The sequence below is a fragment of the Hyperolius riggenbachi genome, chromosome 4 (assembly GCF_040937935.1).
Source record: "Hyperolius riggenbachi isolate aHypRig1 chromosome 4, aHypRig1.pri, whole genome shotgun sequence".
In the NCBI taxonomy this organism is placed as follows: Eukaryota; Metazoa; Chordata; class Amphibia; order Anura; family Hyperoliidae; genus Hyperolius; species Hyperolius riggenbachi.
In genome coordinates, this window is record NC_090649.1 from 117,088,219 (window position 1) to 117,110,247 (window position 22,029).

Here is a 22,029-nt window from a genome sequence, read left to right on the forward strand (position 1 = left end):
TATCTCTAGCATGATTTTAGTGAATTGAGGCCATTGTCTCTTACAAACTAGTGTCAGTGTTGAGAACAAAAAAAAAAAAAAAAAAGTTGTAAACTTTGTGTGCGTACATTTGTTGTTATCATACTGGTCAACTATTTAACAATAGAGCTGCAACAACTTGCGACAAGAGGACAGGCATGCCTGCCATTTCTTAAAGCAAACCCAACGCAAACCTAATGCAAAAAAAAAAATCTATGAAGGGGGAAGCCTCTGGATCCTCTAGAGCAGTGATGGCTAATCTTGGCACTCCAGCTGTGACAAAACTACAAATCCCATCATGCCTCTGCCTCCCCGAGTTAAGCTTAGAGCTATCAGAGTCTTGCAATGCCTCATGGGACTTGTAGCTCCACCACAGCTGGAGTGCCAAGTTTAGCCATCATTGCTTTAGAGTCTTCTTGTGTCCTTCTTGAGACCACTGTCGCTGCCCACAACCCCGTTTAAGTTCGTGTTCCTCGATGTGCATGAGCATGGCTATGCGCGTGCATGGAGCCACTTGCGGATGAGCGGCTCAACTTACTGTGCAGGCATGAATGACCATGGTTGCATATCCGACAAGCTCTTGCTGGATATGTTACAGTGGTCTGTGTGCGTGGCAACCTTGGTCTCCAGAAGAAATGGAAAGCCTCTGGAGAATAGAGATGGCCCGAACGGTTCGGGGGCGAACTTCCGGGGTTCACGACCGGAGAGCGGACTTTTCCAGAAGTTTGATTCGCCCCCATAGTGCATCATGAGGGTCAACTTTGACCCTCTACATCACAGTCAGCAGGCACATTGTAGCCAATCAGGCTACACTTCCTCCTGGAGGCCCCCCCCCCACCCCCTTATAAAAGGCAGGCAGCGTCAAGCTTTTCACTCACTCGTGTGCCTGCAGTAATTAGAGAAGAGAAAGCTGCTGCAGACTCTCATAGGGAAAGATCAGTTAGGCTCTTGTAGGCTTCTTAGCTTGCTCCTTGCTGATTCTTATTGCTAAAAAAAGCACCCCTCAACAGCTCTTTTGAGAGCTAATATTGTTCTTGTGATCTATTTTTTTTTTGTGTGTGTCCCACTGACACTTGTGTTGCATAGACAGCCTTGGTAATTCCTACTGTGTGTGCCACTGCCAGGCCCATCATCCATGGCAGAAACCCAACAGACAAAAACAGATGCCATAAAATTGAGAAGAAGTGTGAAGAATACACTGAATATCATTTATTGACGCTTTAAGCAACACATTTTACGTCTATTATCCGTTCCATCAAAATGCAGAGAAGACCTAGGGGTTGATTTACAAAGCTAACTTATTTTTCCTTCTAATGTAGTATGAAACTCAGCAGTTCTTTGCTCTAAAAGATTATTTACACCATAAAACCTATTACCACAAACAAAACAAAAAATATGGTAGCAGAACAGCTACCCGCCTCCTGTGAGCTTCCACCAATCGGAAACTAAGCCGCGACCCAGTAAGTACCTCCCAGGTCGCAGCTTACCTTCTGATTGGAGGAAGCTCATAGGAGGCGGGCAGCGGCAAAGACAGATGCGGGGAGTGCGCATTGTATGACATACAGAAGGTAAATAGACGGCTAGCGACAAGGAGAGAGTCGCTAGCCTGGCGCTTTTTACAGGGGGCACAGGAGACCCCAGGGGGGGACTAGAGGCGGCAATGGCAAGACCCAGATGCATGTCATTATGCACAGGAGATGCCTCTGTGTTCTCTTAAGAGTTCAAAGACCCGCCTTGGGTTCTCTTTAAGTAATTTAATGAGAGATAATTCAACACAAAAGCTTTGCATATCAGCCCCCTAGTGTGAAGTGAGCCTTGATCAGGATCAGTGGATGGCACATTTGTGCAGAGAAAGAAAAGCACCAGTGTTCTGCAAGGTTATAGATTCTGTACAATCTGAATGCATTGCCCATTTTCCATCCCCTGCTGTGGGGCATGCAAGTGGGAATAGCAAAGTTAACAGCAGGCTTCTATAGAGAGGACAGAGTGGGGGACATTACTGCACACATTTTATCATTTTTTTTACATTCTCATAACAAATGTCCTTTAAGAACTTAAAAAATAACACCACAAATCAGTGTATTGCAATAATTTATTTCAAGTATAAAAATATTATTTTATGTAACAGGAAGTTAATCAAGCAGTCATTTCACAGTTCAAATAAATTAAAGAGACATATTTAAACAAGGGGGTTTGTTTAGTAAGATGAAGACTAGCCTACAAATATCTCACAGCAACCAATCAGCAGTCTTTCACTGTCCTGACCTCAGTGTAGAAAGCTGGCTTGTTGTAATATTTGGTATTGAGGTTTTATAGAAATAATATGAAAGCAAATGAACTTCTCATGTAAAATAGAGAACCTGCAATGTAAGGCTATTGCTGCAGCATAGATGAGCGGGTGGTAGGGTTAAGTACGCACCTGCTAGCCTGTTATGAATTTATGACAGCAACTCCAGTAACTCCACCCCCACCTTAGCACAGCTGCCGTGGCAGATTTTAAAGCTGTCCGAAGCTCTGTGGCCACCCCCACCTACTTACGTAGCCCACCTCCAGTTCAGCAATTTCAGCCTAATTGGAGGCTGGTGAGCTGGGGGCGGGCCCCGGCAAGAAGGTGGGGTTTTTCACTGAAGTCTTTTACACTGGACGCACCGTATTCATTAACAACATTTGTACAAAAGCTGTTGAAGTTACATGCAAATGACAACTTCTTCTAATGACCCTATTCCATCTCTACCAATACACACCTTACTTTAATGAAGTTAGTACCTATACTAACAATAGGCACATGAAGGTTCTCAGCTACCTTTCATACTGACTTTAGTATTAGTTTTTTTGAAACTGCTGATAGCTTGAACATGCAGTTGCATGCTGCTTGGGATTGGGCCAAGCAAAAAACCCTTTTTGCAGGTTGTTGTTGGCCCAACTCCCTGCTGTATACAATTTACATGTAAGCTACAATTACTTACATTTCCTGGACGATCTCTACTTACTGTGTCAGGGGGTGCTGGGAATTTGGCTAGAATTCCTGGTTTGGAAGCCCTGTCATGCCCTCTCCAGCTACTTCCACCTATGCCATGAATACTAAGGCCAGGCAGTTGTCAGGAGGGAGATACTAGTCAAGCCATTGTTGTATTCTGCAGCGCCATGAAATCGGGGTCCAAGCAATTTTTGGTTACCCTGAGTCGGAGCCTTCATAAACTGAGGAGTCGGATGATTTTTGTACCCACTCCATAGGCCTGCAAGGGCTGTGGGGTTAGAGTCAAGGAGTCGGAGCAATTTTGGGTACCTGGAGTTGGTGATTTCATAAAGCGAGGAGTCAGAGTTGGATGACTTTAGTACCGACTCCATAGCCCTGGTATTCTGATCAGACTACGGTGGCTCTCAAGGGCTCAGTAGACCTCAGTTTATGACAATTGCTGCTTAGGTAGGTAATGTTGTCTAATGTGCAATCAAATTACCAGGTACGGAAGCAGTGACCCATTACAGTGTTACTTTAAAGGAGGAAATAGAAAGTAAATTTAAAAAAAAAAAAAACCCCCAAAAAAACCTGGGCCTGTTCAGAAAGGGTTGGTCACTATTTCTTTTTTTCTTCTTTATCACCATTTTCCTATTCACCATATTTAGTAATAAGTGTGCAGATCAGGTGAAAAGATCAGGGTAACCGCCAGTTTTATATATTATTCATTGCGTCCATTGCAGTGGTGTAACTAAGGAGCTTGGGGCCCCAGTGCGAGTTTTACATGGGGCCCCACGCACTCTATTGATATGGAGCCCCAAATCCGATTAAGGACAGCTGCAGAGTCCGAGAGGTATAAGCAGAGTAAGGAAACAGTATGTTAAGGATTACCACTATACAATGCACATATACATGGGTTCATTACCAGCATAGCACCAATGCAAAGCTAATAAAATGATGGATGAAGGAGGGCCCCTGGTGTGCACACCTAGTCCAGGGGCCCTGGTGCAGTCACAACCTCTGCACCCCATATTGCTACACCACTGGTCCATTGCTATCATTTAAAAAACAGCAAACAGATCCATGGAGATATCCGCTTTGATAGAGATGAACCCCATAGGATATAGCCGAGAGCAGCGGTGTTTGTTATTAGAACCCTGCTCACCCTTTTGCTAATAACAGCTAATGGCTTGCTACAATGCTACAATGTTCATCAGTTCTGGCAGGCTAATCACCAGGCAACAAAAGTGATCTGGCTTCTATAAATGCAGCCTGATGAAAGTGGTGAGCTGGATTTCAAGAGTGAAGAACAAATAAAGTGAAGCTCTGCTTTTCAGATCAAGGCCCCTTGTTGTACACATACATGTGTAACATTAATAAAGACCTTTTCACACCTTTGTTTACATGTCAGCTCTCACATTTTCCTGTGGTCATTGCTGAAAAAAATATGGTCATACTTCCCGTGTTGATATGGCAGCCAGAGTGAATAGCCGTTAATCTACTGCCTTGGTAGCAATGCAGTGGTCAGGAACGAAACGGCTAATTTCCGCACAGTGCTGCGGCGATAATTTGGGAGCCACCATATGCTGTAATGTGAATTACCGCTATAGCGCCACTCAGTGACTTATTTGGGCGTTTGCAATTGCTGAAGCTCGAATTAGAAAAAAAAGCGAGATAATTTGTCTGCCGGTTATAGCCGATGCCCGTATTACGCCTCCCCTCGCCCAAGTTCTATGACTCGCAGGGGAAATAGCATTAACGCCACCCGGGATTTTCAGCCGAAAGACTCATCCTGCCTCGGAATTTGGCAGCACCGATTTTAAATGAATGCGTAAGGAGAGCTACAAACCAGTATTCACAGTCATCAGATAGGCATTAGTGGTTAAGAGCCACTGCTAGGGATCATGGGAAGTTCTAGTCCTGTGTAGACCAGTTTTGGTTCAACCAAGCTAGCTCAGCTTCTTGTGTAGACAATCTAAAATGCTAAAATGTCCATTTAAAAAAAAAGTGAGTCCTGCTAATTAAATATGCGCATTGTACTTACACACACTTAACATGCACATACACGGTGTTGGCGTAATTAGCAAATGCTTATTTAATTAGCAGGACATAAAAATAATGAAAAAGCACATTTGGCAATTCAGAGCGCAGGACACAGAGTTACTCAGGTACTCATAGAGCCAAACCTAAATCTGTACACTAACATTAGTATAGACAGACTAGATAGGGTACAGCGTCTAGACCAGGCATGGGCAAACTTGGCCCTCCAGCTGTTGAGGAACTACAAGTCCCACAATGCATTGCAGGAGTCTGACAGCCACAATGCATTGTGGGATTTGTAGTTCCTTAACAGCTGGAGGGCCAAGCTTGCCCATGCCTGGTCTAGAATTAAACCATCAAGACAATGAATGAGTTGCTAATTTTTGTGGCTTGGTACAAATGTGGTTGAAATTTGTAACCAGACTGAAATTAGCTCATTTAAATGCAGTTGTAGTATTTTTTTTTATTGGCTAAACTACAATCTGCATATAAATTGCAAGCTTTATTTTTTTAAAGTTTTAAATGTAACCCAATTAGAGGAGAGGTGGGAAGGTGTATGAAACATGTTATAGGTGCTTGGAACTCCATTTCAATATACTTTTATGTACTCCATAGAACTGGTCAATGTAAGACATGACAGAAAAAAAATGACATGTAAAAATATACAAATAAATAGAAAAGGTAAAAAAAGAAAAAAAAAATAGAAATTACCGTGTTTCCCCGAAAAAAAGACAAGCCCTGAAAATAAGCCCTAGCTGAAATTTCGAGCATGCTCAAAATATAAGCCCTACCCGAAAGTGTTTCTATTGGAGCCAAAAGGTCTTGCAGGCTCTGTTATCAGGCCAATCACTGCACTCGCTGCTACTCAGCGAGTGTAGTAATTGGCACAATAACTAAGCGATGGTCCCACCCACAAGACCATTGGCTCCAATACAGTAGGCAGCCAGCAAGGAGACACAATGTGGTGCAGTGCCGATCGGGCATGGGTCCTGTCATCCTGGCACACAGCAAGGTTATCAGCTAGTAATCCAAGACAATCTTATTTCCAAGGAAACACGGTATATCATGGGATGCAAACAAATCACAATAAGAAATCTTGTTGGTGGCTATGGTTTGATGCACATTATACAGCCTGAACAACTGGCTAAGACAGGCAAGAAACAGGTTCCTTTCTTAACCTGCTGAGTTCATGAACCAACATTGTTGTATGACTACATGACAGAAGACTTTAATAGTAAGTCTCCAGGTGAACAGAGAGCGCAGTCATAAAATGTTATCTAATTGACTGTAGGATACAACTACTTGCCCTGCACAGTGGTTATTGGCCAAGCACACATCTGAACACTGATGTTCTCATTCACATTACAAGATAATTATACAATGTCTAAGCGTCTGCAAAGTCCAGCAGCTATCAGGAAGGACAAATGTTGAATTCACAGCCAGAGCCGCACTGCATTTGAAAGCAGACAAGTATATCTTTTTTTTTTTTTTTTTTTTTACAGATTTATAAGGTTCACTATCTTAGTATGCTTAAAGTGAACCAGAGACAAAGCACCCTCATGTATTTTATATATATACACACACATTAGAGAAAACACCTACCCTGCTCTCGGTTTCATTCTTCACTGTTAAGCCTGTTTCCTATCAGCCCTGATAGAATCCCCGACAGAGCATTCAGTCTGGCTTTGCTCAGGGGAATCATAATAGCAGAGTCTGTCTCCTCTGATGTCTTTTCAAGCCCAAGCCTGGCCTCTTGTGGCTCTGCTAGAATGACTCGGCTATAATGATTCCTGAGCAAAGCCACACTGAATGCTCAGTCAGAGTGGATAACAAGACTGAGCAGTGAAGAATGAAATAGAGAGCAGGGTAGGTAATTTTCTCTAATGTTCCCACTGATATATATGGTAAAATACATGAGGGTGTGTTGTCTCTGGTTCACTTTAACTTCTGTACAATGTGTAAGTTCAGTTTATGGTAGAACTAAATATTCCTGGTAAAACCTGCTACCCAGGAAATCAGTACTCTGCTAAGGCAAATTCGACATGTTTGGCAACTGGAAAATGCCCAACCAGAATTAATTACCACTAGCTCTGGGTTAAACCTGTACAGCTAATGGCAGGGAAGGATGATTTAAAGAACTGTCCAACAGCACAATTTGGAAACATCTTATTTATCAGATCCCAAATAAAATGTGATAAAATGTCCTAGCGCTTGATCCCCAGCCTCAACGCTGGCCACTTGGTGTACTAACACAAAGAGTGATTCTATGAAGCTGGGACTATGGCCTTGTGATAGAAAGAGGAGACTCCTACAGCTGGGATAGCTGTGCAATGCAAGCGGGTGGTCTGCAGGAAGCGCTACTGTCAGCTGATATCACTCCGATTCTCCTTCTGGTCTCAAAGCAGCGAGTCACACTGTAGCCTGGGAGCCATCTGTAAGGTCCAATGCTCCTTGTCTATACATATCTCTAGGAGGGGCCAGCTGTGATTCCTGGCTAAGGGGCAAGAGAGCAGACAAAATAGTGCAGACTGCAGAAAAAAACCTATGCATGGACTTGCAAACTTACAATATTCAAACTTGGTTTGTTGCACACAAACCAATACACTTAACCCAATTGGGTTTCGGCCTTAGCCTTTGTCAGGGGATGATCCTAATTTTGAATATTGTAAAATTCCAGTTAAAAGTCCATGCGTAGTTTCGAACAGTGAGTGCCGTCTGCACTATTTTGTCTACTCTCTCGCTTCTTAGCCAGGAAGCACAGCCAGCCCCACTGGAGAAACATAGACTAGGAGCACTGACCTTACAGACAGCTCACAGGCTACAGCCCGACCCATTGCATTGAGTCTGGAAGGATAATCGAAGTGGTATCAGCTAGACACTAGCGCTTCCAGCAGACCACCAGCTTGCAATGCATGGCCATCTCTGCTACAGGAGATTCCTCTTTGTAACACACAGGCACAGTACCCGCTGCATAGGATCACGCTTTGGGTTGGTATGGCAGGAAAAGGTACTGTGTATTTTATTACACTAAGTGGCCAGCTTTGAGGCTAGTGTTCAAGCATTGGGACAACCTCTCACTTTTTCATTTGCTAAATTTACAGGCTTGTGGACCGGCCCATAGTCCTTGGCTGCTCCACATTGCTGCCCATAGTCCCTGGCTCCTCCATAGAGCTGCCCATAGTCCCTGGCTGCTCCAAAGCGCTGCCCATAGTTCCTGGTTGCTCCATAGTGCTGCCCATAGTTCCTGGCTGCTCCATAGAGCTGCCCATAAACCCTGGCTGCTCCATAGTGCTGCCCATAGTCCCTGGCTGCTCCATACAGCTGCTCATAGTCCCTGGCTGCTCCAAAGCGCTGCCCATAGTCCCTGGCTGCTCCATAGAACGGCCCATAGTCCCTGGCTGCTCCATAGAACGGCCCATAGTCCCTGGCTGCTCCATAGAACGGCCCATAGTCCCTGGCTGCTCCATAGAGCTGCCCATAGTCCCTGGCTGCTCCATAGCACTGCCCATAGTTCCTGGCTGCTCCATAGAGTTGCCCATAGTCCTTGGCTGCTCCATAGAGCTGCCCATAGTCCCTGGCTGCTCCATAGCACTGCCCATAGTCTACGGCTGCTCCATAGCACTGCCCATAGTCTACGGCTGCTCCAAAGCGCTACCCATAGTTCCTGGCTACTCCATAGTGCTGCCCATAGTCCATGGCTGCTCCATAGCACTGCCCATAGTCCCTGGCTGCTCCATAGCGCTGCCCATAGTCTCTGGCTGCTCCATAGCGCTGCCCATAGTCCCTGGCTGCTCCATAGCACTGCCCATAGTCCCTGGCTGCTCCATAGCGCTGCCCATAGTCCCTGGCTGCTCCATAAAGCTGCTCATAGTCCCTGGATTCTCCAAAGCACTGCCCATAGTTCCTGGATGCTCCATAGTGCTGCCCATAGTCCCTGGCTGCTCCATAGCGCTGCCCATAGTTCCTGGCTGCTCCATAGCGCTGCCCATAGTCCCTGGTTGCACCATAGCGCTGCCCATAGTCCCTGGTTGCACCATGGCGCTGCCCACAGTCCCTGGCTGCTCTATAGTGCTGACCATAGTCCATGGCTGCTACATAGCATGGCCCATAGTCCCTGGCTGCTTCATAGCGCTGCCCATAGTCCATGGCTGCTCCATAGCGCAGCCCATAGTCCATGGCTGCTCCATAGCACGGCCCATAGTCCATGGCTGCTCCATAGCACTGCCCATAGTCCATGGCTGTTCCATAGCAAGGCCCATAGTCCCTGGCTGCTCCATAGCGCTGTGCATAATCCCTGGCTGCTCCATAGCACTGCCCATAGTCTCTGGCTGCTCCATAGCACAACAACAAAACTGTACTTTGTTCACTCAGATCCCAAATAAGTTTCCAGTACTAATGTATATTTACCCTCATCAATGGAGCTCATGTCATTTTGGTTTTATTATAGTTGTATGTACAAACCATTGTGATCCCTACTTTATTCATAGATGATATAATACAACTAAGAGTTTAAAGAAGACCTTTCACTATATCATACTTCTAATATTTACATTCATACAAGGTCTAATATCTCTTTCATTACAAGTAAAAAAAACTAAAACTTTTCATACAGATTTCTACTTTATGTCTTTGGCCAAAGCTCCAGAGAACCCTCACATGATGACACAAGGTAGTACCAGGGGCTTTATAGAACCAAGGCTGTTGGATTTTAATCCCACAGAAGATATCTGGGTGAGATAAACAGAGCACTACAGGAAATAGGCGCAGTAAGGCACAACTTGCGATGGCAGGTCTGTGTTAGCTTACACTCACTTGAGTAGAAGTGCCCGGAGAAGAGAATGCCCGTGTCAGATAATGAATTAGATGGCTCAACAGCAGAGGTCAAACAGGACAGGTGTTGAAATGCCCAGTAAGGGGCGTCCTGCAGGTGGCATGGAAGCCGTTGCCTGGATACTTCATGCTCTTTGGCCGGGAAGCACTGTGTGTGTTACCTGGAGTCTGTGTAATGCTGTACTATGCGCTGACTGTCTTGCTTGAGCTCCTCTATGTGAGAATCCAAGCGCTGAATAAGATCTTGTGATCGGAGGTCTTCATCCTGGAGGAAACGTGATGCTATCACAGTGGCTGGGGAGGATGCTGGCATGGGGAGCTGCAGAGGTTTTCAACAAAAACAAGGAGAGAAGTCAAACAAAAAAGCTGGAAAGTAGTTACAAAATACAGAGTGCAGTTCCTGCTGAGAACTCTTCCAAATGTTCTTTAGGGCTTCTCAGCACTGCATGTGCTTCAATCCCATTTTTCAAAGCACATGTGTTTTGCTGATTTGCAGGGACACCATGGTTAACTTAGTAATCGTGGTGCCCTGAACAGAATGGTGCAATCCATTTTTGGCCCAATTGCAAACATAGTGCATGCTACACATTGCCTGTGTTCATGTTAATGAATAAGAAGTGGATGCACTCACGTAGACAGCCAAATCTCATTTTAGGCAACACCCCTTCCACAAAATGTACATTTTCACTAGTGGTCAACTTTAGAGGATAAATTAGCCATGGAAGTTGTAGCAGGTTGGCACTACAGTGTTAACAGACACATGATGAACTATGCACTGGTGGTTCTTCAGCGTGCACGCTTCCTATCAAGCTTCACCCGCATGCTCTAGCCAATAGACTATAGCGGAAATAGCAAGAGAGAAGGAAAGCTGGCACTGCTGCAAATGCTGGGTTTATTGAAACGCAAGTGAATCACAGGTGCAAATTGTGCATATATCATAAAAGTTGTGATACACATACCAGGCATGAGAAGAGGCAAGGTGGTGGTGCTGGGTGCAGGATGCCTGATAGCCGTTTTGCGCACTGCTGCGCTACTGCGGAGGCTAGGCATCAGGCATCCTGTACCCAGCACCCACCACTGGGCTTCTTCTCATGTGTATCACAACCTTTATGATATATGCAAAGTTTGCACCTGTGATTCACTTGCGTTTCAATAAACCAGCATTTGCAGCAGTGCCAGCTTTCCTTCTCTCTTGTTTATTTACACTTTAAAGAATACCAGAGCCGGAAAGATTAGGACAAACGGGGGAAGCAGCCATGTATGGGTAGCTGTTCTGATGGCCACGGCTCCCTCCCCGTTCTCCCCTGCCCCCCTCCTTTCTTACCTAAAGCCCACCCGGCAGCCTGTTCTGGGTCACCGGAGTCGGGTATCAATGCACAAGCGCCAGCCTGGCTGTGCGTCCTACAGTGGTGACTGCGGGCGGGAGCGCTATGCGGTGATGGCCATCAGGACAGTTCCCCATACATGTCTGTTTCCCCGTTTCTCCTAATCTTTTCCGCTCTGGTATCCTTTAGTGGCAATCCCACACTGTTATGGAGCACAAGCTCCATGTGGATAAATGATTTACTACTGGGAATCTCTGGATTTGAACATGTAGCATAAACTATGTTTTTTAGTTGTTTTCAATGGGCTTTTAATGGGTGTTTTACTACAACTGTTTATACAATTCTGTAACACGTAACAACAAAAACCGTACTGTATATTTTGTCCAGAAAGACAACATTGTACATGTCCATTCTAACTCGAGTCGTTATATATACACACTGTATATATATGGTAATATTCTATGGATGTATGTATGATATTTCAATGTATTAGTGTCCTGAGGTTAGTGAAAGCTGAACAGTGATTGATGTCTGTGGGTTACTAAATACAGCTGCTCCGAGCGATGCTATTGGATGTGTGCTGCTTACGCAGGTGTTAGCAGGCTCAGCAGGTGTTTTCTGTCTGCTCCGGCCATAGGAATACATGGCGGGTGTACAATTACTGGCCTCCCATGGACAGCTGAACAGGCTGCCAGTCAGGGCTCCATTTAGAAAAGCTGCTGAAATAATCCAGCTGTGCACATTCTCTCAGTCACCTTCTCTGATACAGTTTATAGATACATTTCTCACCTTTTTCTGTATAAATACTAGCTGAAGACCCGGTGTTGCAGCATATAAATATTGCTTACTAAAGAACCACTAAGACATTTTCTAACACAAGTGTGTATTGTGGATGGGCACCTTGAAGTGAAAAACAAAACAACTTATGATAGAATGAATTGTATGTGTAGTACAGATAAAGAATAGAACATTAGTGGCAAAGAAGAGAGCCTCTTATTTTTTTTTTATAACATTGCATCATTCTGTCATATTTGCAATTACAAACCACACACTGTATTTTAAACTATATAAATATAAAAGGTGCGTACATGAGCAGTATTGTAACAAATGACGGTCTTATCAGTCTGCCGACAGCCTGGACTCACGTACTGCTGTCGGCAGAACGACCGCCCTGTGGCAGAGTCTGACGGATCCGTCGTTTGTAACAATACTGCGTGTGTACGATCCTTATAAGGGCCCGTTTCTACTAGAGCGAATCTGCATGCAGATTCGCATAACCAATACAAGTGGATGGGGCTGTTTCCACTTGTGCGGGATTATGTGCTGTCTGCTGTGCAGAAAAAATCTGCACGGCAGAGCCGTCAGAATTCGCATGCCGCACACCCTTCGCCGGTAATGTAATTTAATAGGAAAACCGCAAGCGTATTAGTCTTGAGGTTTTCTCAGCGTTTCCGCGTGCGATTCCGCTGAAAAATCCATGTCAATGCTTTCCGGCATTGACATGGTTAAAATCGCATAGCGCAAACCGCGAGCGATTCCGCATGGAAACGCGAACGAATCCGCACCCGCATGCGGATTCGTTGACGCATTTTCCGCAACAAAATCACAACGCACAAGTGGAAACGTACCCTGACAGAGCAGTGCTAATGACCCTTTGATCTCCCCTGCAGTAAAACCTTATCACAAACTGTCTCTCACTGTTTCTTTGAAGTGCTGAGTCAGAGCTCAGAGAAGCTCTTTTGCATAGATAACTGAAGTTTACTTGAAGCAATATGAGACTCTGTTGTTTTCTGCTAATGTACTATTTCTTAGCTGTACTACACATACAAATCATTATATCAGAAGTTTATTTTCACTTCAGATTCCCCTTAACTCCTACAAGAAGTACAGTCATCTGCACTGCGGTCTGTAGTATCGCAGCAAGAAATCACTGCACTGGTTCCTTTCCCAGGTAGGCACTATGAAGATGGTGCTCACCTGTGACACATTGGCATCCTCTTTACTATGCTCCGAGGACATGGACTCCAGAGAGCTTGTCCTGCTTAAGTCTTTCAGAATAGAGGTGGCGTCCTGCTGAGACTGGAGAGCACAGAGAACGTCCTCATAGCGCTGAGACACCTCATCCAGCCGCTCATTCAGGGCCTTCAGCTCCGCCTCGTGTTTGGTCAGCAGCTCCTGAGACTTCCTGTTTATGAAATAGAAGCAATTATTTCTTTATGAACCAGGAAATAGAATCTGCATCTGCTACTGTATGTAAAAAGTGGTCATGCTCAGGGAAAATAGGTTTAAACTAGCAAAGAAGCAATTTATCGGTTTTATACCAAAATTGCGATTTGGGGCAAGACAATCAAGTGATCGTCAAAGTGTCAGTTTTCCCGCCGCTCAAGAGCGGGATTCCAGTCCTCTTCCTGAAGCCCGCTGTGCAGTAAGAGCTCGCCGCTCCGTACACAGTAGCAGCGGCTCATCAGCTCTCAACACTCCCAGCGGCTCACTCTCTCCTTCCGCCAAAGTCATCAGCTGCGCAGGCCGGCCACAAGGAGTCACGATTTTCTTCAAGTCAAGCTTTAAAGGAGAACTGTAGTGAGAGGTATATGGAGGCTGCCATATTTATTTTCATTTTAAGCAATACCAGTTGCCTGGCTATCCTGCTAATCCTCTGCCTCTAATACTTTCAGTCATAGGCCCTGAACAAGCATGCAGCAGATCAGGTGTTTCTGACAATTTTGACAGATATGACAAGATTAGCTGCGTGCATGTTTCTGGTGTGATTCAGACATCTCTTCAGCCAAATAGACCAGCAGAACTGCCAGGTATTGCTTAAAAGGAAATAAATATGGCAGCCTCCATATACCTCTCACTACAGTTCTCCTTTAACACTAAATTCACAATGCAGTAACATTTACAAACATGACAGAAAATGACATCATACTATCAATTTGATAGTATGGTGTCATTTTCTGTCAATGTAGGTTTGTAAATGATACTGCATTGTGAATTTAGTGCTAAAGTGTGATTTGAAGAAAATCGGGAATTGAAATTTCTGACAGAAATTGGGCAAATCAATATTTTCCTAAAATCATTCTGGCCTAGTCTCAACCCATTATAGCCACAACTAACATGTTTTACAAGGGGTGTCAATGAAAACTTCCAGGTTTCTCTTATGACAGGCATAACTTAAATAATATCAGAAAAACAATGTAATAATTACAACTAGGAGAGGAAATACTTCAAGAGCTTACATACGAATTATGTCTTTCTCAGCTTCTAAGATTTATTATTCCAAAAACTGGATAAATATCATCACTTTCCTTATTCATGGAGATGTTAAAGCATATTTGTGATGTGTGTGCGTGTGAGCATAAGCCAATTGATTTCAAGCAGAACTGAAGATAAAATCTCCCCCCCCCCCAGAGTTTCACTTACCTGGGGCTTCTGCCAGCCCCTTGCAGCTGTCCTGTACCGATCCTCAACGAGCCTCCATTCCCCTGCCGCCAGCTAGTTTCAGTTTCGCCAACGGGCCACTGCGTAGCTCTGGCAACATGTATTTTTGCTTGCTTTCCCATTCGCAATAGCGTCCTGTGCAGGCGCAGGGCGATATTGGGAACGGGAACAAGGCTACGCGTGGCAGGGCTGCGCAGGTGCCCATCGACTTACAAGTTGACCGAACCGAAACTAGCTGGCTGGTAGAATGGAGGATCTTAGAGGACCGGCGCAGGACACAACAGCTGAAAGGGGCTGGCAGAAGCCCAAGGTAAGTGAAACTCTTTTTTTTCTTTTTCTTCAAACCCTGGTCTCCTGCGTCATAGGCAGAGCCCTTAACCACTTGAAGACCCACCCTTTACCCCCCCTTAAGGACCAGCGCTGTTTGTTGTGATCTGTGCTGGGTGGGCTCTGCAGCCCCCAGCACAGATCAGGGTGCACGCAGAGCGATCAGATCGCCCCCCTTTTTCCCCCCCTATGGGAATGATGTGCAGGGGGGGTCTGATCGCTCCTGCGTGCAGGCATGTTGCGGGGGGGGGGGGGCACCTCAAAGCCCCCCTCCGCAGCGACATTCTCCCCCTCCCTCTCCTACCTTTCCCCCCCGGTGATCCGGGCTGCACAGGACGCTATCCGTCCTGTGCAGCCAGTGACAGGACGTCCCCTGTCACATGGCGGCGATCCCCGGCCGCTGATTGGCCGGGGATCGCCGATCTGCCTTACGGCGCTGCTGCGCAACAGCGCCGTACAATGTAAGCAAAGCAGATTATTTCCGGCTATTCACGGAGCACCCCGCCGTGAATTGACAGGAAGCAGCCGCTCGCGCGAGCGGCTGCTTCCTGATTAATCAGCCTGCAGCTGGCGACGCAGTACTGCGTCGCTGGTCCTGCAGCTGCCACTTTGCCGACGCACGGCATAAGCGTGCGGTCGGCAAGTGGTTAAAAGGACAACTGAAGAGATAGCTATATGGAGGCTGCCATGTTTATTTCCTTTTAAGCAATACCAGTTGCCTGGCAGCCCTGCTGATCCTCTACCTCTAATACAATTATATTAGCCATAGCCCCTGAACAAGCATGCAGCAGATCAGGTGTTTCAGACTTTAAAGTCAGATCTGACAAGACTAGCTGCATGCTTGTTTCTGGTGTTATTCAGATACTACTGCAGAGAAATAGACCAGCAGGGCTGCCAGGCAACTGGTATTGATTAAAAGAAAAAAATATGGCAGCCTCCGTATACCTCTTACTTCAGTTCCCCTTTAAAGGGAACCGGAGACAAGAAGCATCTCAGGTTCCATACTAACCTAGGGCTTCCTTAAAGAGACAATGAAGTCTCAAGAAAAACGCCAGGAGTGATACACAGCACAGAGTCAAGGGAAGACTTGGCACTTCTTTGACAGAGGTGCCAAGTCTTCTCTTGACTCCGTGCTGTGTATCACTTCTGTCATTTATTGCCTGAAGAAGCGGGATTTTGCCTGCGAAATGCGTTGCAACTTTTTTTTGGGAGTATATAAATAAATTGTTACTGCTTTATACCCACAGTACATGTGTCTGTTTTGGGTCAGCCGGTCCACCACCGCAGCCCGACTATTTTTAATGTTTATATTGATTTTTGTCCTACTGGTGCCTCTGTACATCTTTGCAAATCCAGAAGTCCACCCTTGGTGGAAGGGTGACATACCCTTACTTTCTCCTGTCCACAGAGAGCGACGTTTTAACCCTGAGTGGGGACAGGCTTGTTCTCCCCACCTGCCTTTTCAGTGGTTGCCTTGGAGGTAACCCTGGTTTGTAAGTATAATACTTACGCTTCATATTGCTTCCTCCCTTATCCAATACATACTACACTATATTGGACTCTCGGTCTTTTACCCTTTATATCTCAAGAAAAACGTATTTTTATTTAAAAAATGTGTTTAATATGCTAGCCCTACCTAAACCACTGCATTCCCGCCGCTGTAATCTATCTAAATCCCCCCTAATTCCCACCTCCCTCCCCCGCACAATCCACGACTTTCTTGGTCGTGGATTTTGCTGCTATAGGAGGCAGAGCTATGAGCCGCAGCTCTGCCTCCTTACGCGTCAATCAGCCGCATATCTCCGCCTCTCCCCTGCCCCTCTCAGTGAAGGAAGACAGAGGGGGCGGGGGAGAGGCGGCCATCCGGGCTGACAGACACGCTGAGAGGCAGAGCTGCGGCTCATAGCTCTGCCTCTCACGGAAGCGCTGCCCGGATTGCCCCCCCCCCCAGGGAGTTTGGGGGGATTTAGATAGATTACAGCAGCGGAAATACGGTGGTTTAGGTAGGGCAAACATATTAAACACATTTTTTAAATAAAAATATGTTTTTCTTGAGCCTTTAGAGTCTCTTTAAGCCCACTATCCAGCTCTCAGCCACAGTAGCAAATCTAGATGTGCTTCAGCATAACAAAGGACATTGACATGGCAGCTTACGTCTCCACTGCACTCTGGATATCGGCCTGCTGTGACTGCAGAACAAGCTTCAGGTTCCCCCGGGTCTGGGACAACTCCTGCTGAAGTCTCTGGTTGTCACTTTCCAGATTTTCCAAAGCCTAAACACAAACAACATTCCAGATAAAATAGCAGAACACATACCAAACGCATAATAAAAAGGAAAGTTTTACTAGCAGTCAATATGGAAAAAATATATATAGCACACCATCAGATATTAAAGTAACCATAGACATCATGATAAAGAACTAAATGCTCCTGTCACCATGGTCATGTCTCCAGTTCTAGACTTCATTTAAAATTGTTCTGATAAGCACCAAATAGGCCTAATAGGGCCCCTTTTCCACTTTTTTTCCGATCGCAACATGTACACGTTAATCGCGTTGCTCAGTTTTCTGTATCGCATTACGATTTTTTCCACATCCCAATCGTCAGCCTACACGATTTTCGGTGCGATTGTGCTCTGTTCATGACACAACAACGGCGAGTAAAAATGTAAGTTGCCCTATCCGATTGCAGTGCGATTTTGTGTGCGATTGCGATTCCTAGTGGAAAAGGAGCCCTATACTGCAGAAAGCCCTGCAACACACCCTCAGTTCTAAAGAGAAACGACTAGTAGAACAAACCATCCCTAGATGATGAGGATCAGGATGATGCTTTGTAAGCAGTAATGAAAACCTATCCATGCTTGAAAAACCGACTGACCTGATTATACATAGTACACAGGGCTTATCATACATTGCAAGTGGTCCGGTATAATAGCTCTGATTCCTCCTCTGGTCCCGAATGTCAGTGCAACTCCCCTTCATTCTTTCACCTTGTCCACCACCCTTCATCATGTCCAACAATATAAAACCGGCAAATTCTTGCATGATAAAATGGGGTGTCCTATCTCCTGTGAAGGATTGGATGTCGGCACACCAATTATATACAGACAGGTTTATTGAGCCATGAATTGATAATCCAACGTTTCTGAACCTCCGTGTGTCCCTTTGTCAAGCAAAGACAATAATAATACCTAATCTGTCCGGTGTCAGTAATAGCACTCGCCAACATGCGATGTGCACGCTACAGGGGTATTCTTGGAATTATCGAAGAGGAGGATCTGCCACATTCCTTTAAAACTTTTATACAGTATTAGAGTCGCTATTCTACGCTAAACAGGAGATCACATATAGAGGTTTTTCTGATGTGTCCCCATCTTTTGTGAACTGGAAGAAGTGTGTTGACGCCTTATTAAAAAAAACTGCTGTATTCCTATAAGGATTGCCTGGGCAAGTTCCCTAAATCTGGGATAAATGGGTGAGAGCGGTAAACTTTGCTATAACGGTCTCCCTGGTTATTACTCTGTACGTTGCCCACTCCACTGAGCTCGCCTAGCCAGATGCAATTTACTTTTGCCTCAGTAGTCAGATTAGTGTGCAGTGCTTTACATTTGCTGTGTGTGCCTTGCTTACACTGCCTGTTAATATGACTTAGTGCATTTTTGTAAACCTTTGATATGCCACATTAATCTGCAACTTTTTGTGCTGTTGGTTGTATTAATAAAGCCTATCTATTCCATCGAAGTGGGGGCAATTGAGTGGTCACATTAAGGGCAGAGATTAAAGCTAGGTAACCAGCTGGTGAATTTCCCACCATGGTAGAGTCCATCTTACCAGCATCACATTTGGCTCTTGCTTCTCAAGCATCCCTTTCAGCTGCTGGTTCTCTTCTCTTAAACTTTCCAATGCTGCCAGGGAATCCTAGATCAGAGCACATGAAATGAATCCAGGATCAGAGTACAATTAGAAATGATTCCAGTAACTGAAACACAGGAAATGATACCCAGTTTTTAAGAGAGAAGACAGCTTAACCTTCGGAAGACCACTCTCACTGAAATGGTCCTCAATGCACACGTGAGAAATCAATGCCAATTATACTGTATATTGCAAGTAACTGTGCCTTCTAGTGGTTAGGAAGAGGCATGTTTGTTTGGGGAGGTTCCTAACCAAGCCCAAAGAGAAATGAAAGGAAGCCCATGGCGGGATGAAAAAGTTTGCTCCTGACGCTGTCCATCATTGTAAGCCAATGAGATTGGCTTACAGGGATGACAGCATCAGGAGCCAATTAAATCAGTTCCTGATCTGCTCACACAGCTCTGCCGTCATAGGGATGGCAGTGCGAGTGAGTAGCGGCGATGAGAGAGCGGCGCGACTGGCAGGACTGCGCGGCAGCGATGTTTGAAATATACGTCCTGCCAATCCTCACAGCCACAAGCAGGACGTAGATTTCAACCATGCTGGTCCAGAAGCGGTTAAGGTCCATACACACTATATAAAAGTCAGCACACAAAAACTAGAGATCGCTCAGATGACATTTCGTCAGGATAAAAAGAAACAGCAAGCAGTTTAACCCATTAGCAGCTTCAAACAAAATTTTTCATTTGAAAGCTGCTGTGCATTTTTAACCTGTCGGCATATCTAATTTGGCTGCCTAGTGCAACCAAACAAGCAGGTGGCAGGGAGCAGTTATAGTGACCTGTTCTGGGCAGCTCCTTCTTTTCCTCCACCGGCGGCTATGAACTTCCGACAGGTGTTCTGAGTCCCGACCACATGATATGACATGTGATTGGTATCCAGGAGACTGTGTCAGCGTCAAAGCGCCACCCAGTGATGGAAAAGACTTTTCCAGTACCCCGGCTTCCACCACCGGGTGGAGCTGTAGCACTGACACTGTCTCCTGGATCCCGATCACGTCATATCATGTGATTGGAACCAAGAAGACATGTTGGGATTACATCACTGGAACGGTGGAGGAGGAAGAAGAAGCCGATCCAGCTGTCCGGACAGGTAACTATAAATGCTCCCTGATGCCCACTCAGCCTAGTCTGCCAGGCTGGGGAAGGCACACTTCCCCAGTGGCAGGAGAAATGTTGCCCCTCTCCATAGCTACAAATGCTTCACTCTGCTTTTAGTACAGTGAGGCATCTGTACAGCGATTGACTGTCAAACTATTGCCTGAGGGCCCCGAGTCCCAATCCCTTTAGCCCAGTGTTCCCAACCCTGTCGTCAGGGCACACCAACAGTGCATGTTTTGTTGAAATCCAGAAGTAATTAGCTCTGCTGAGACACTAATTATCTCACCTGTGATTGTTTGTGGTTTCCTGCAAAACATATACTGTTGGTGGGCCTTGAGGACAGGGTTGGGGAACTCTGCTTTAGATAACAACTATGCATGAGTATGTGCCTTTACTGTGCAAAACAGAAAGAAAAGTGCCCAGCTGAAGATAGAGATACATTATCTTTTCTGTCTATATGACCAAGAGAAATGAGAAATGCTGGTAGTTTTCTCTAGAGAAACTACTGTATACTGTATGTGGATAACAGAATAAAGGAATGTCACTCCCTCTACTGGCTGATAGTTGTTATTACAGGAACAGAATACCCGCACTTTGGAGCTGATATCAAGCAGTATTATTTATGTATTTATAAAGCGCCAACATATTACGCAGCGATGAACATTAGTTTAGGTTACAGACAATATTTAGGGGTGACATACAGCAATATGACAATACTGGAATACACGCAAACCAGATCACGTAGTACAGTATGAGTAATGCTTAGTCAGTCACTGGATGGAGCATGGAGATTAGGCAAGTTGAGTTCACTCAAATGCATAGCATGGATGCACAGTAATGCAGGTGCATGATCAAGTAGGACACAAAAGGAGGAGGACCTTGCCCAAAGGCTTACAATCTAGAGAAAGAGGTAGTGACACAAAAGGTAGGGGACCAGAGTTCAGCTGTGGGTTTAGAGCACTTGTGGGGAGTGGTAGGCCCGAGTGAAAAGGTGAGTTCTGAGGGTCTTCTTGAAGATGCTGAAGGAGGGGGCTGCCTTAATGGGAGTTCCATAGTGTTGGAGCAACTCTTGAGAAGACCTGAAGGCGTGCATGGGACTGGGTGATGCGGGGGCGGTCAGCAGTGGCGTAGCAATAGGGGGTGCAGAGGTAGCGACCGCATCGGGGCCCTTGGGCTAGAGGGGCACTGAAGGGCCCACGCCTCAAACACAATATTAGCTTTTTATTGGTCCTGTGCTGATAATATTCACTTCTATAGTTAATTTGAATAGTAGTAATCATTAACATACAGTTTCCCATCCCCTTCTTGCACCTCTGACACTGTGGTTATCCTTGATTGGTTTTGGTGTGTTGTATCAATTGTTATCTATAGCATGCTTGGGGGGCCCCAATGCTAAACTTGCACTGGGGCCCACGGCTTCTTAGCTACGCCACTGGCGGTCAGGCGAAGTTCATTGGAGGAGCAGAGTGAGCGGCTAGGTGTGTACCTCTAAGTTAGATCTGAAATGTAGGTTGGACAGGTTTTGTGGACAGATTTGTAGGTCAGCAGGGCCGGGCCGAGGCATAGGCTGGAGAGGCTCCAGCCTCAGGGCGCAGTGTAGGAGGGGGCGCAGAATTCATTCAGCTGTCATTCCTAATTGTGTTTGAAGCAGAAAGAAATAAGAAAAGGGGATACATGGCAGTGACTGCAAGCCATATAACTAGATATTAAGGTGTTGGGGAGGTTGTGGGCCCTGTGGCGCCTCTTAGTCTAATAGCAATCAGTGTGTGGCAGGGATGGAGGGGCGCACTTTGGTGTCTCAGCCTTGGGTGCTGGATGACCTTGTCCCGGCTCTGTAGGTCAGACACAGTATCTTGAATCTGATTCTGGACTGGATAGGAAACCAGTGGAGGGATTCACGGAGGGGAGCCGCCGTGGTGGAGCGATGGGAGGAGTGGTAGAAGGAGAAAGCACAGTTTACCACTCAGAGGGAGCATGCACATTGTCAGTGGCATATAGGTGGATGGTGATTTAAATTTGAACTACATACAATTAGGAGATAACAAATGAAGCTGCATGAAATCTTGGAGACCAACAGATCT

The 22,029-nt window shown here is 45.6% G+C and overlaps 1 protein-coding gene across 2 annotated transcripts in view; it reads right to left on the reverse strand.

Moving 5' to 3' along the window:
• Positions 1 to 7,954: 7,954 nt before the first annotated feature.
• CEP63 (centrosomal protein 63) overlaps positions 7,955 to 22,029 on the reverse strand; it is a 59,583-nt gene continuing 45,508 nt past the window's right edge. For both annotated transcript variants that reach the window (XM_068280419.1, XM_068280418.1), the window contains exons 11-14: positions 18,768 to 18,854; positions 17,092 to 17,210; positions 13,147 to 13,354; positions 7,955 to 10,163 (exon numbers count right to left, since the gene is read on the reverse strand). In XM_068280419.1, the coding sequence (XP_068136520.1) occupies positions 10,002 to 10,163; positions 13,147 to 13,354; positions 17,092 to 17,210; positions 18,768 to 18,854 (576 nt within the window). In that variant the 3' untranslated portion in view covers positions 7,955 to 10,001. The remainder of the gene's footprint in view (positions 10,164 to 13,146; positions 13,355 to 17,091; positions 17,211 to 18,767; positions 18,855 to 22,029) is intronic.